Source organism: Chlorocebus sabaeus, chromosome 21 (assembly GCF_047675955.1).
Source record: "Chlorocebus sabaeus isolate Y175 chromosome 21, mChlSab1.0.hap1, whole genome shotgun sequence".
NCBI classification, from domain to species: Eukaryota; Metazoa; Chordata; class Mammalia; order Primates; family Cercopithecidae; genus Chlorocebus; species Chlorocebus sabaeus.
In genome coordinates, this window is record NC_132924.1 from 81,564,319 (window position 1) to 81,579,901 (window position 15,583).

Here is a 15,583-nt window from a genome sequence, read left to right on the forward strand (position 1 = left end):
TTTGCAAAAAGTACAGACTTAATTCTTATGAGACTGCCCGACTAAAGTCACTTGTCTCAGCAAATGGCTTATGGTAAGGATATTTTATTGAGCCATCAGGGAAATATGAATCAAAAACCACAATGAGATCGCACCTTACACCTGTTAGGTTGGCTGTTATCAAAAAGACAAGAGATAATAGGTGTTGGCAAGGATGTGGGGAAAAGGAAACCCTTGTAAACTGTTTATGGGAATGTAAATTGCTACAACCACTATGGAAAACAGTATGGAGGTTCCTCAAAAAATTAAAAAGAGAACTACCATATGATCCAGCAATCCCACTCCAGGTATATAGCTGAAAGAAATGAAATCGTTATCTTGAAGGGATAGCTGCACACCCATGTTCACTGCATTATTCATAATAGCCAAGATATGAAAACAATCTGTGTCCACGGATGAATGGATAAAGAAACGACAGTATATACACACACAAGAATCCTGTTCTGCCATAAAAAAGAAGGAAATCCTGCCACTTGTGACACCATGGATGAACCTGGAAGATATTCTGCTAAGGGGACTAACCCAGACACAGGAAAACGAGTAGTGCATGGTAACACTTTTATGTGGAATCTAAAATAGTTGAAATAAAAAAAAGAGAGGAGAATGGTGGTTGCCAGACACTGGAGAGTGGGAGAAATGGGGAGATGTTGGTCAAAGGGTACAAATTTTCAGCTATGACTACCTATTAGAGATCTGACGTACAACATGGTAACTATAGCTAATAACAATGTATTACGTATTGTTTACTTGAAATTTGCTAGGGGAGTAAATCTTAAGTGTTCTTACCAGGCACACACAAAATAGTAACTATGTCAGGTGACAGATAAGGTTATTAGCTGGATTATGGGAATCATTATACAAGGTATACTTATAATAAAACAATGTGTTGTACAACTTAAATATATACAATTTTTATGTCAGTCTGACCTCAATAAAGCTGGGAAAAAAAGAGTATTTCACTGATCTGGCAACAAAATTTCAGATAGTGAAAAATCTAGCATATGAGCTTTTTTTGGGTTTTCATTCAATGAATAAAAGTCCTCAGTGGGGAGTTTAAGATTTTCACTTATGTTAATGACTTGGCCAATAATATGCTGATATGAAAAGAATGAGGTTCAAATACAAGGAGCTGTTAAGTGTCAATATTTTTTTTTAATTTAATAAAACGTTTCACCCAATAACTAAAAACAAAATAGTAAAATGAGGAAAGCTAAACCTCAAGGCAAGGCCCGGTGGCCCATGCTAGTAATCCTAGCACTTTGGAAGGCCAAGGCAGGAGGATGACTTAAAGCCAGGAGCTCAAGACCAGCCTGGGCAACAGAGGGAGACCCCATCTCTACAAAAAAAGGTCTAAAAAATTAGCTGGGTGCAGTGGTAAGCACCTGTAGTCCCAGCTACTCAGGAGGCTAAGGCGGGAGGACTGTTTGAGCCCAGGGGTTTGAGGCTGCAGTGAGCTATGATTGTCACTGCATTCCAGCCTGGGCAACAAAGTGAGATCCTGTTTCTAAGAAAAACACACACACACACAAACACCTCAAAGCCAAAACCAGAAATTCAACATACGCTCACTGAATGCCTACTATATGCCAGGCACTGGAGTCAATAGCAAACTGGATAAGTCAAAGTAAACTGGATACATTCTTGCCTTGCATTCTTGTGGGACAGAAGGATGATAAGTAAACAATCAAATATATCATATATAATTATAATAAGATAAATGCTGTAAGAGAAAAAGAAGCAGGCTAAGAAATTAAAGCGAGATGATAAGATGAAAAGCAGTCAGGAAAGGTTTCTCTGAGGTCCCTCTGACATTTCAATAGAGACCTGAATGAAATAAGGGTCAAGTGCCTATCTGGGGAAATAGCCTTATAGACAGAGAGTACAGCAACTACAGAGGTCCTGAGGTAGGAGAGTGCTTAGCAAGTTTGGTGACCAGCAAGAATTAAAGGGTAGTTGGACACACTTTAGAGAAGGTACTTGAAAGAGGGTTTTAAGAAGGAGACAGACGTTTTTTTTTTTTTTTTTTTTTTTGAGATGGAGTCTTGCTTTGTAGCCCAGGCTGGAGTACAGTGGCGCGATCTTGGCTCACTGCAACCTCTGCCTCCAAGGCTCAAGTGATTCTCCTGCCTCAGCCTCCCAAGGAGCTGAGATTACAGGTGCACACCACCATGCCTGGCTAATTTTTTGTATTTTTAGTAGAGATGGGGTTTTACCACATTGATCAGGCTGGTCTCGAACTCCTGACCTCAAGTGATCCAACCGCCTCGGCCTCCCAAAGTGCTGGGATTACTGGTGTGAGCCATTGTGCCCAGCCTAATTTGCATTTTAAAAGGATGACTTTGGCCTCTGTATTAAGACTAAACTATAGGGGCAGCAAGAGTAAAAGAAGAGCACATTCTCATTCCAGTTTGTCTTCACAGTATTAAATAAGCGAATGCCCTTTACTCTAAATCTTTGCTATCATGTATATGTTTGAACCAATCTGACTCCTTTTGTTGCTTTTCCCTTTCTTAACTGGCTTCGGAGTCTCCAACAAAATGTTGTGCTATCCAGCTTCAGGCACATCTCCAACAGTAAGTGGGCAAAGGGAGCACTAGCTTTCAAATGGAAAACAGTCTCTGTTCTAGTCACCTAACAAGAAACAAGCGAGAAAGGAAAACAACAAAATGTTTGCTCCCATATCCTTCCTAAACCCACAATACAGACATATCATATGCCTTTGCAGTTAGGACCAACATATGCCACCAAAAAACTGCTAGAATGCTAGAAGTTGAAGTATTTTAAACAGCAAACAAGACTAACCTTCTGTATCTGTAGCACTGTTGATAACATTAGAAAGTTTGGTTTTCAGGCTTGTGTGTGTTACCGTGTTTCTCACATCACTCTCATAACGTCCGGTGCCCAGGGATACTATGCACTCTAACGGGACATCTGGCCAAAGACATTTACACTCATGCATAGCTAAAGCCGAAGGGTTATTCAGAAGCAAACCTCCATCCTGCAAAATACAAGTTAAAAAAAAGAAACTCTTAAAACTGACTCACAGGGAAAGCTGAACTATGTAATAAGCTAAATAAATTATTTAAAACTAAGAGGTTCCTTAAAAGTACATTTCTTTTATAGACTACAGCTGCAAGAAAATTCATGTGAAGACTCATTGGCCTCATAAAGAAACTTCTTATTAAGTTTTCCTTTCCTTTTATGAAAGTTCTTTGAACTTCTTAGTTGCTTTGCATATTTTGCTAAAAAATATTGAAATGAACTGAATTACTTTTCAAAGACACATTGTCTTATTTAGTGGTTAATACAGGTTCTACTTAAAGCCTAACAGAAAGAACTGTGGTTCTACCAAACAATTAAAATTAGTTCTTCTCTCACAAGTCAAATATAACCAAATAATTCTAAGTTAGTTGAAATTCTATTAACAATACAATTTCAATGGATCACATTCATTATAATGCAGATATAATGTAAACAACATAGACAAAACTTTATATTTCTAAGTATTTATCAATAATATTATTTTGAAGAATTCAAAAGGAAACAAAGGTATTAATAAAATATGCTGATAGAGCCCTATAAAATGTACTAGCATAAAAGTAGATAAAATTATGGTCAAACTATAATAAAATGTACTGTAGAACCATATGAAAATATATTACATCATCAACATTATATTGTATTTAAAATCTAGAAAAATACGCTGAGCATGGTGGTTCATGCCTGTAATCTCAGCACTTTGGGAGGCCAAGGCAGGAGAATGACTTGAGTCCAGGAGTTGAAGACCAGCCTCAGCAACATAGGGAGACCTGGTCTCTACAAAAAAATAAAATTAGCCAGTCATGGTGTACAAGCCTGTAGTCCCAGCTATTCAGGAGGCTGAGGTAGGAGAAGAGCCCAGGAGGTCGAGGCTGCAGTGAGCTGAGATCATACCACTGCACTCTAGCCTGGGTGACAAATCAAGACCTTGTCTCAAAAACAAACCAAACTAAACCAAATTAAATCAAGAAAAACATATCTGATTTAAAATGGTTTAAGTGACTGCTCAGCCTCCTTCTCCTGTTCAGCTCCCATCCATGCCAGTTAACTGTCTGCCGAGTACAGGGAAAGGTATTTTTTCAGTGGTAAACAACCTGAATAAACTCGAATGATTTTTGAGGTCACTGGTGCTTGGCATCTCCTTGGAATCAGCACTATCACTGCTGAGAATTCTAACAGACCTTGCAATTACCCTAGTTCAGTCTCCCATATATAGCCTTAAACAGTTTTTGACAGAATTCTTAAACATTTTCAGTAATATGGTGCTTACAACCTTATAAAGCAGCTAATTTCACTGTAAAATATTTTAATTTTTCAGATTATACAGTAAAATTAACTTTTTTGGTATGCAGCTCTATGAACTTTAATGCATATAGATTTGTGTAAATATTACCACAACCAAGATACAGAATAGTTCCATCATCCCCAAAAACTCTCTCATGTTATCTCTTTGTAGGCACCCCTCCTCCCACCCATAACCCTTGACAACCACTGATCTGTTTTCTACCACTACAGCTTTGATTTTTTAAGGATGTCATAGAAATGGAATAATACAATATGGGACTGCCTTAAGCTGCCTTCTCTTTCTGAGCATGTCATTGAGACTAATCCAAGTAGTTGCATGTATCAATAGTTTACTCCTTTTTACTGCTGATTGTATGGAGGTACCACACAGTTCATTCATTCATCCATTGTAGGACCTCTGGGTTGTTTCCAGCATTTGACTGTCACGAATAAAGAAGCTGCTATAAACACGTGAGTACAGGATTTTGCATGGATGTAAATTTTCATTTCTCTAGAGTGAATACTCACGAGTGAGACTGTTGGATCATATGGTAAGCATACGTTTAACTTTATAAGAAACTGCCAAAACATTTTCAAAGTGGTTGTCCATTTTGCGTTCCTACCATCAATGTCTAAAAGTTCCAGTTGCTCTGCTATCTTATTACAGTAATACTTGGTATTGTCCATATTATTTTAACCACTTTAACAGATATGTGGTGGCATTTCAACATTGTTTGAATTTGCAATTCCTCAATGCCTAATGATGCTGGATGTCTTTTCACACCCTCATCTGCCATCCCTTTGTCCTGCGTTGAAGGGTCTGTTCAAGTCTTTAGCTCATATTGTTAAATTCTGAGAGTTTCTTATATATTCTAGATATAACTCCTTTGTTGGACATGTGGATTTGAAAATATTTTCTTCCTGTATGTCGCTTGTCTCCTTATCTTCTTGGCAGTATATTTGCAGAACTAAATTTTTAATTTTGATGAAGTCCAATTTATCAATTTTTTAATTTCATGTATGATGATTTCAGGATAATTGTAAGAAGTCTTCACCTAACCCAGGTCACCAAGTTTTTCTTCTAAAAGTTTCATAGTTTTGTTTTACATTTAGAACTGCGATCCATTATGAATTATCTTTGTATAATGTGTGAGGTTTAGGTCACGGTTTCTGGGGTGTGTTTGTGTGTGTGGTGGGGGTTTAGGGGAAAAGAGAGGGAGAGAGAAAGATGACCAATTGTTTCAACACAATTTTTGCTGAAAAGACTATCTTTTCTCCATTGAATTGCTTTTGTATCTTTGTCAAAGATCAAATGGCCATATATGTATGATCTATTTCCGAACTCTCTCTTTAATTCCATTTATCTATATATCTATCTTCATCCAAATAACACACTGGTACAGTAGCCATGACTACTGTACCTCTAGAGTAAGTTTTTAAATTGAGTAGTGTGATTCCTTGAAACTTTTTATTCTTTTAAAATTGTTTAGGCCAGGTGCAGTGGCTCATGCCTGTAATCCTAGTACTTTGGGGAGCCGAGGCAGGCGGATTGCCTGAGCCCAGGAGTTTAAGACCAGCCTGGACAACATAGTGAAACCTTGTCTCTACTAAAACTACAAACAATCAGCTGGGGGTGGTGGTGCGCATCTGTAGTCCCAGCTACTCCGGAGGCTGAGGCAAGAGAATCAATTGAACCTGGGAGGTGGAGGTTGCAGTGAGCTGAGATTGTGCCTGGGCGCCAGAGCGAGACTCTGTCTCTAAATAAATAAATAAATAATAAAATTGTTTAAACTATTCTCATTCCTCTGCCCTTCCATACAAATTTTAGAATCTGACTGTATAATTTTTGAAAAGTCCTACTAGAGTTTTGATTGGCATTGCATTATATTTATAGATCACTTCAGGAATAACTCACATCTTTACCATGTAGCATCTTTCAATCATGGTATGCCTTTCCATTTCTTTAGGTCTTCTTTTATTTCTTTCATCTTCTGTTTTCAACATACAGATTCTCTATGTTTTGTTAGATTTATACCTAAGTACTTAATTTTTTGGATGTACTGTAAACTATACTGCTTTTGTTACAATTTTGATTTCCAATTATTCTCTGCTTGTATATAGGAATATAATCAATTCTCCCAAGTAGTTTTCTTTGTGGAAAATCACCTACCCCACCATTAGTGCTCCGGCTTGAAGGTCCCATTAAAAACATCATGTAGGATTTTGCCCTACTAATGAAGTATACTATTGTTACTAAAATTTCTCATGGAATGTGAAGAACACTCCTCATCTTTTCACAAATTTATGCTCAGTTATTTTAGGGGGAGTGGCAGTATTTTGCAAACCATAGATTACGGTACGTCTTCATTTATGGCATTACAAAACAACTTTCTCAAAAACCTGTATCTCAAATAATACTCTGGTTGGATCAATAAGATCACATTAGGAGGCAGCTATCAATATATAGAAATGTTCCTAAATACTAACAACACTTTCCAGAGAAAGTTAACTGGCTCTTTAGTTATAGAATAACCAGCCTGAGGCTAATGGACCTTTATTATGGCAAATGTCATTTATCACCATTTATCACCAATGTGTAGCTTTGTGATACCCTTGAGATAACTGGGATACACAGGGCTCTGCTGACGTTCAGAAAAGCAGTTTGCCACATCTTTTTATTGCTTGCTCTATTCTCCATTTTAGCATGGGTGGTTTGTTGCCACATTTACTTCAAAAACCTATTCATCCAACTACTCTTCAAGGTCACACATTGAACTTTGTTATCAAAACGAATGGAATCATATAGCATAAGTTTTTTGGGTCTGGTTTCTTTCACTTAGCAGAATGCTTGTGAGATTCATCTATGTCTCTGTGAATGTCAGTAATTCATTCCTTTTTATTGCTGAGTAATATTTCATTATTTGAATATACCATAGTTTATCCATTCACCAGTTGAAAAGAACTAGTTTTAAATTTAGCTGTCTTTATACATTTGTTGAAAGTAATAAATTGGATAGGTATTTATATTTGTATTGCTGAACTTTGTAAAAATCTAGATTCCTTCAATGCAGGTGGTAATAATTAAGCTATTTCCTAAAGGCTTTCTCATGTACAAATTTGAATTTAATCCTTTCAACTTTTTCCTTTCTTTTCAATGAACAGATTATTAGAATGATACCTATCCCGTGATAGAGGTAACATTTAAATTCTAATTTGGCAGAAAACGTTATTTTTTTACTAAACCATTTAAATCTTAAATTCTATACTTGTTATACCCTGTGTAACTTCTAATCAAGTAGGTATTTTAGATGAAACACATTTTCATTATATAAAAGCCTATATAAGGATGATCAGAAAAGACAAAAAAGGGAAAAGATGAAGAGGCAAACAAATTTTAGCAAGAAACGATAACTGCATAATCAATCCCAAATCAAAAAACTGGCAGGTTTCCTGTAGTTTCGCTAACCATTTTTCAAAGTAAATTTCTGTTCCTTAAACTTTACTCACTTTTTATCAAAACAGTGCAGCAGTTAAGGTTTCTGGGCTCACTCTAATCTAGTGGTGAGGCACACTAACTCTTAAGCTCTGTTTTATAGTTAGCTTCCTCTTTTCAGATGCCTATTCTATCAATACGTCATTGGGCTAATGTTGGGTCCGTGGTAGTTCCTGTAGCCTTTCCATTCATTCAAGTATTCATATTTACAGTTATTTTTTTATAGATGGCATGTGCCAGGCATACTGCTAACTGCCAAAGTAAAATCGACTTGATAAATGACTTGATTGAATAATTTACTTATCTCTTAGAGGAACACACAGATTGTGTTTGAACTGCAGTATACTATACATGTGCGTAATAGCCTAAAATTTACAAATGCTTTTTATTGCTTTTAATGTATATTTAATTACTTCAAATCCAAAGTCAGAACACGTACCAGAAAGTAAGCGTTGGACAATGTCGATATGCCTTTTTATTATCTTATTCTGACTTTTTTTCTTAGTTTCTTTTAACATTTGCTTTTTATTGTAAATTAAATATAACACAAAATTGGTCATTTAAATGATTTTTAAGGGTACAATTAAGTGGCATTAATTATATAATGTTTTGTGAACATCACCACTATCTACTTTTTGAGGCAGGGTCTTGCTCTGTTGTCCTGGCTGGATAGCAGTGGCATTCACTGTAACCTTTAACTCCTGGGCTTAAGGTGATCCTCACACCTCAGCCTCCAGAGTAGCTGGGACTACAGGTGTGGACTACCACATCCTGTTAATATTTTTTTCTTTTTTTGGTAGAGACAGGGTCTCACTATGTTGCAGCAGGCTGGTCTTAAACTCGTGAGCTCAGGCGATCCTCCAGCCTCGACCTCCCAAAGTGCTGGGATTACAGGTGTAAGCCACTGTATCTTGACACTACAATCTATTTCCAAAACATTTTAATCACCCATACTCTGTAACCATTGAGGAATCACTCCCCATTTTCCCTTCCTTATCCCATTTTCTATCCCTAATCAATGACCCAATTTTTATACATCAAGTCAGATGACAACTTCTTTGTTAAGCTGACCCTGACAGAATAAATCACCTCTATAGTACTTCTTAATCCTGTACATATGTTGATGGTTAAATTTTCACCTTATTCTATAACTGGGTTTACATTCTTTTGTCTGAACTATTTGAGGGCAGGATCCAGGAAGCACAAACAACATGCCAACTATGGTTAAAAATCTTTATATCCTTCCCAGCTAGCACAGTGCCTGACACTGAGTAAGCACTCACTACATTTCTGTCCATTTATAATGAAAATTATTAATTGTGGTTTGGTATAGGCATAATTTAGCAGGTGTCAGCGAGGTTCTTTCTGCTAAAAACACTCGTTACCTGCAATGTTTAAACAAAAATTTCATAATTTATTTATGTTTATGTATCCTAAGCTCTGAACAAAAACTTTTATGATGTAAATAAAGCCTGGTAGGAATAATATGTATATCAGAATTGGTCATCAAAACGTCTAGTGTAAACTAATTTATTACATTCTTTCTCCAAAGACAGGAATGAACAATTTAATTTTGAAGGTGGAGATGGAAAGAGAGATGGAATAATTTTGTGTAAAAAGTAGTACTTCCAGGTACATATTATGCTACTACTTGGGCAGATGGGGAGAGATTGGGAGCTACTCACAAAGAATTCTTCTCACTTTATAATTTTCTAGGACTTCTAATGAACCTTATAAATTTTGTAATAATCTTCTTCTTATAGTCAAAGGCAAATGAAATCTCCCCATTCACCTACTCATAACTCTTAATTATATCACTACTTTCAATAATTGCTCAAATAGAATATTAATTAACTTCTACTACAATGGATACAAAGTAACTATATTAAAACATATGTCAGATGTGACAGCTAAAAGGGATTTTCAAAATAAGACTGGTAATAATTGAATATAATTATTAAAAGAATTTAGGATGAGAAGGTTGTAGTAAGTACCATACTTTAAATTTAGCAAAACTTCTGAATGGTTAGAAAGAATTAGGACTTCGCTTGAATATTTTCTTTGTTTAAGCAACCAAGATCATTCACACCTTAAAATATTCCCATCAATCTTCTGAGTTGTCATTTGAAGGGAAAAGTACCCCATTTCTTCTTCAAGTCTTGGAAGAGAATATACAGTAAGAAAAATATTTCCTTAAGTAGGTTACTTGGGCTCCAGATTCCATTTGAATACTTTCATTAATTAAATGTGCCAATGTTTCTGAAGCTTATTTATTTATATGAAAGTACATTTTTTGCCCATGTGGCTATATGCTTTACATAAAAATTTATGTAAATTATAAATAACATTTATTTATTCAAATAACCTTAAGAAGTTATTTTAATCTGTGGCTCAAAATAAGTTGAAGGATTACGGTCATCAATATAAAAATGTCTAAGCATGAACAGAAATATCACTAACCTATCTGAAATGGAAAAGGAACCGCTGAATTACTTTGGTATATATATTCAACAGTACTGAGTTAAACTTTAGAACTACTTTCTCTTAGGTAAAGAATAAAGAGCAAATGAGATAACTTCTTTTGAAATGTGGAAAACACATGATCCCCAAATGTAATTATTTAGTATTTGAGACTTTCACTAACTGGCATAACTGAAAGTTTGTAGCACTATATTAAAGTTATAACTTAGAAATCCTATTGTATTTTACATACACTGTCTAAATTATTTCTCAATTTATGACACAGTACATACAGATAAGGGGAAATCGCTGTTAAAAATAGTAAGCCACATATTAAAATAAAAATTTTATTTTGACCATTAAGTCCTGAAATCACTATCAGAATCTCAGCAGCCAGTACTTTCTGCCTGAGGGGGTGGAAGAAAGAGAAGAAAGGCAAGAAGGGGAAGTGCCTTACATAATTCAACAATGACTGATTCTGCAAAGTAAGAAATGGTTTGAACTGACTCCAAAGACAAAACAATCCTATTTTAATCTCTTAGCTACAAATATTATATTACTTAAAGATTAAAAAGAAAATGGGAGTAGCTGACCATAATATGTAAAAATATATATAAGCTATTGTATCAAAATGAGATAAAATTGTTAAAAATGTTTTAGTTATAATATTGACATTTACATTTAAATGATCCATTTGAAAGTTTTGAAGTTTATATTGTTGACATGTTGTTTATATAGATCTACGTATGAGTTTTTGAATGCTACCTGAATATCCCTGTCAACAGTATAAGATTTTTTTCTCAACAGATATCTGACCAAATAAAGAGAGTAGACATACTTTAGGGACTACAGAAAAACATCAAGATTCCTCTCATTCTACTCCTTTAAATGAGACATAATATAAAAAATTAAGCATATATAAAAATACAAGCTTTCAAAGTATCAGCTCTAAAGCTTTATTAGCATTTAGTGTAAGTTATGAATTAAGATTTCCATAAAGAGTTGGAAAAACCTGACAGACGAAAAGTGTAAATGAGTTTACATAACATAAAAAGAATTTCCAGAAATAATATTCAACTTTACAAATAAAGAGTATAATTACAGACAATATCCTAACCCTGTAACTTAACAGCTGTGATGCTAGTCCAGTTACTTAACTTTTCCTAAGGTGCGAATTCCTTGTTTGTAAAATGGAAATAATTCTACCTCATAAGTAGCAAGGATTAAATGAGATAATGCATGCACAGCACTAAATAAGTGTCTGGCACACAGCTAACTTAATGAGCATTTATTATTATTTTACTGTATCCCTTTCTTCAAAATATGCCCACCCAAACTGTCAAAGAGACTGGGTTCTGCATTTTCAGGGAGTGTATATCGGTTTTAATTTTCATCATGTTTGGAAAGCTAATCATACATACTCTAACTTTTTCATCAAAATTATCACAATGGGCTACAAATCACACTATATAACACACAAAAATTTTCCCAAAATGTGTTTGCATGTCAGAGGCTTGTTAAGAAAAACAACAAATAAAAATATCCTAAATTGTTCCTCTTCTGACATATGAAGACACAAAGAAGAAAGTCTCCTAGGTTGATCCTTCTGAAGATCAATGACATTTAATACGTGCTGATTCTTTTAATCATGTAAAATTTTAAAAGATATGACATACAAGTCAACTTACTTGATGAAGATCATTTCCCAATGCATATTCTGCAAAGTAGCCTGGAGCAGCAGATGAGGCTCTAATGGCCTGCCACATTTTATACTGACAGCCTCCCAAATAATGAGAGTTGTTTCCAGGAAAATGACCATAGTTTCTGAACACAAAAGCTTTGGGTGTTATCCCTCTATTTACTATGGTACTTACAGCAGCTACCTAGTAAATAAAAAGGTGAACAATTCCATCGTTAACAGTAATATATTTGGGATCTGTAAAAATTAAATACTATTTAGTAATATGAATGAACAATCTACAACTCTATCAAATAAATATGTGTAACACAACTATAATGTTGAAAAAAGAGAATCAGATCTTTTAAACAGGCATTTCTTTGTGGGATAATAGATATAAAGGCTGAAGCAATTCTGAGAAATTTATTATAAGAGAATAATAATAAGAGATTTATTTGACCACCATTCAATTTGATTTAAAAAATATTCAAAAAGGCAAACATTTCTAGACTTTTACTTAATAACTGAAAAAACAGTAGTAATGAATAAAAACTGCTTAAAGGCTGGGTGCAGTGGCTCACGCCAGTAATCCCAGCACTTTGGGAGGCCGAGGAAGGTGGATCACTTTAGGTAAGGAGTTCAAGAGCAGCCTGCCCAAAATGGTGAAACCCCATCTCAACTAAAAAGACAAAATTAGCTGGACATGATGGCGGTGCCTTCCAGCTATTCGGGAGGCTGAGGCAGGAGAATCGCTTGCCCAGGAGGTGGAGGTTGTAGTGAGCTGAGATCGCATCACTGCACTCCAGCCTGGGTGACAGAGTGGGACTCTGTCTCAAATCAAACAAAAAAAAAAACTGCTTCAAGATAAGTACACTATTTTCATAATATCACTTACAAATTAGTCTTTGTTTCTGTGCTCTATGAAAGTATTTTGACTTCAATAAAACTGAAATGTAACACTACACAATCAATGCTTTCAGGTCACAATTATTAAAACCTGGTAGTTGGGTAATGTTTATTAAAAAACTATAATGTCAACCATCTCAGGTCTCAAATTTTATCACTGTTGGTTAAATTTACATGAAATGTGCTGTTTTGTTAATGATCTGTAATACAAACTTAAGAGGCTGACAGGTATTGATGAGGCAAAAGTTAGTGTCCTATGCCAAGTCCTGCCAATTGTTTTGATATTTAACAAACAAAGGTCACATGCCAAATTCCTGTGAGTAATCCAAGTCTGTCTCTAGGTCACTACGGATAGGCATTGGCCATACACTAAAATCCAGAGTCTTTCTATAATTGGAATATAAATATGGCTGGATTAAGAAAACATATGAGTGGCTCTCCATTTATCATGATGATTTACTTCTTAAGATGGCTAAAGTTCTCCATAAATTTTATTCAAAACTGACAACCTCCACGATTTAAACCAAGCAAACAAACAAGGAGCCTTGGCGATACAGGGGAACAAGCAAGAGGCATAGAGTGCACCCTAGTGTCCTCTCCAAAAGAGCTAAGTTATCTCTTCATCACCGCCTCTGAGGTCCTGCGTCTGATCTAATTGGCCTACTGCTCCAGCCTCATCTCACATGAGGCCCTCGGATTCTGAGGCACCAGTCTTCAAGAACTCTATCATTTAGTGGAATTCTCTATGACTCTTCCTGCACAGGCCATTCCCTTTGCCAGGAATGCTCCTACTCAATGGCCTTCACACTGACATCTCAAATCTCACTTCCTTAAAGTAGCTGTCCCTCACGTCCCTTTAAAAATATGCTTTCAGAGAACTGCTTTTATGCTCCATAGCACTTATGTATTTCAGGGAAACTACGACATGTCATCTTTGTGATTATTTCATTAATACCTTTGCTGCCCTACAGAGCTATAAACCCCATGTCTGCATTTGCCCACAAATGAATCCAAAGTGCCTAGCAGTGGGTGCATAATTAATACTTGCAGAATGAATCAAAGTATGAGTATGCCATAAAGAGCAATAGAAGGAGCTGCACTTGTTTGATTTTTCACGGTTACAGTTTGTTATCTGAGAATAAATACAAGCTGCATGAAATTTCTAGGCACATAAATTCCATTCTTTAAACAAGTAAATTAAACAGAACTCAAGCAATACTCAGATCATCGGGTTTCAAACAAATAAATAAATGAAGAGTCACACTGAGACACATCTAAATGACATTAAAATTTTACTGGGGATTCAATTGGTATAACAATATAATCTAATATAGTCATGCACTGCATATCAATGTTTTGGTCAATGATGGACCGCATATACAACAGTGGTCCCATAAGACTATAAAGGGGCTTCTATGCTGTATTTTTTACTGTATCTTTTCTATAGATTTTTTTATTTAGATATTTGTATATCTGTAGATACGTAAGTATTCTTACCATTGTGCCACAATTGCCTACAGTATTCAGTACAGTCACCTGCTGTACAGGTTTAGAGCCTAGGAGCTATAGGCTACACCATGCAGTCTACATGTGTAACGGGCTATACCATCTAAGCATGTCTAGGTACACTCTATAATACTTGCACAATGACAAAATCACCTAATGACACACTTCTGAGAATGTATTCCCATTAAGTGATGCATGATTGTATTATATGTATCTAAGAGGCATATAAAATTTCTCTTTAAAAATCTAGGGTAAGAAATGTCATAATGTTCCTTAAATCACTAAATTTGATTTTTTAAATTATGATGAAATAATTCTTCCTTATTTTCAGTCTGACTTTCATGTTCTTCCATTTCTGTTATAGTCTTACTGGATTTAGAAAAGGTATAAGGATCATATCCTCTCTCTTCATAGAATGACTCAATATATAAAGAATTAATTAATCTATAATACCTTAATAAAAGGGCCCTCAGGGCCGGGCACAGTGGCTCATGCCTGTAATCCCAGCACTTCGGGAGGCCGAGGTGGGCAGATCACCTGAGGTTGGGAGTTTGAGACCAGCCTGACCAACGTGGAGAAACCCCATCTCTACTAAAAATACAAAAAAATTAGCCAGGTGTGGTGGCGCATGCCGGTAATCCCAGCTACTCGGGAGGCTGAGGCAGAAGAATCACTTGAACCTGGGAGACGGAGGTTGCGGTGAGCCAAGATTGCGCTATTGCACTCCAGCCAGGCAATAAGAGTTAAATTCCGTCTCAAAAAAAAAAAAAAAAAAAAACAATAAAATAAAAGGGCCCTCAGGACAAGTGCTTTCACCAGACCTTCAGATGGAACTAGGTGTTATATTTAGGAGACTCTAAGCTTACCTTGGGACATGTGGGGTTTCTTGCTGTTTCAATCATCAGTGCAGATCCCATTCTATCCCTTTATTAAAAGAGAAAAAATAAGTTACATCAAAATGACTTTATCTCCTAACAAGCAGGAAACATACAGTATGCAATTATTGTTTGTCCATGGCTTTGTCAAAGTGCTATGAGAGAAAAAATGTAAGACTCTCCTCTAGGAGGCTTATAATCCCATTAATGCACATGAAACAATATGCAGTTATTTATCAACTCTGATTCAAACTGCAAGTATCTATAGTTCTGAAGTGGAGCAACCAATAGAGGGACAGTAAC

At 35.7% G+C, this 15,583-nt stretch overlaps 1 protein-coding gene across 5 annotated transcripts in view; it reads right to left on the bottom strand.

Moving 5' to 3' along the window:
• The window catches only part of PNPLA8 (patatin like domain 8, phospholipase A2), a 51,809-nt gene that overhangs the window by 4,699 nt on the left and 31,527 nt on the right, over positions 1-15,583 (bottom strand). For all 5 annotated transcript variants that reach the window (XM_007982591.3, XM_038004471.2, XM_038004469.2 and 2 more), the window contains 3 exons: positions 15,272-15,329; positions 12,004-12,198; positions 2,842-3,037 (listed from right to left, as the gene is read on the bottom strand). In XM_007982591.3, coding sequence (XP_007980782.3) covers positions 2,842-3,037; positions 12,004-12,198; positions 15,272-15,329 — 449 coding nt within the window. The remainder of the gene's footprint in view (positions 1-2,841; positions 3,038-12,003; positions 12,199-15,271; positions 15,330-15,583) is intronic.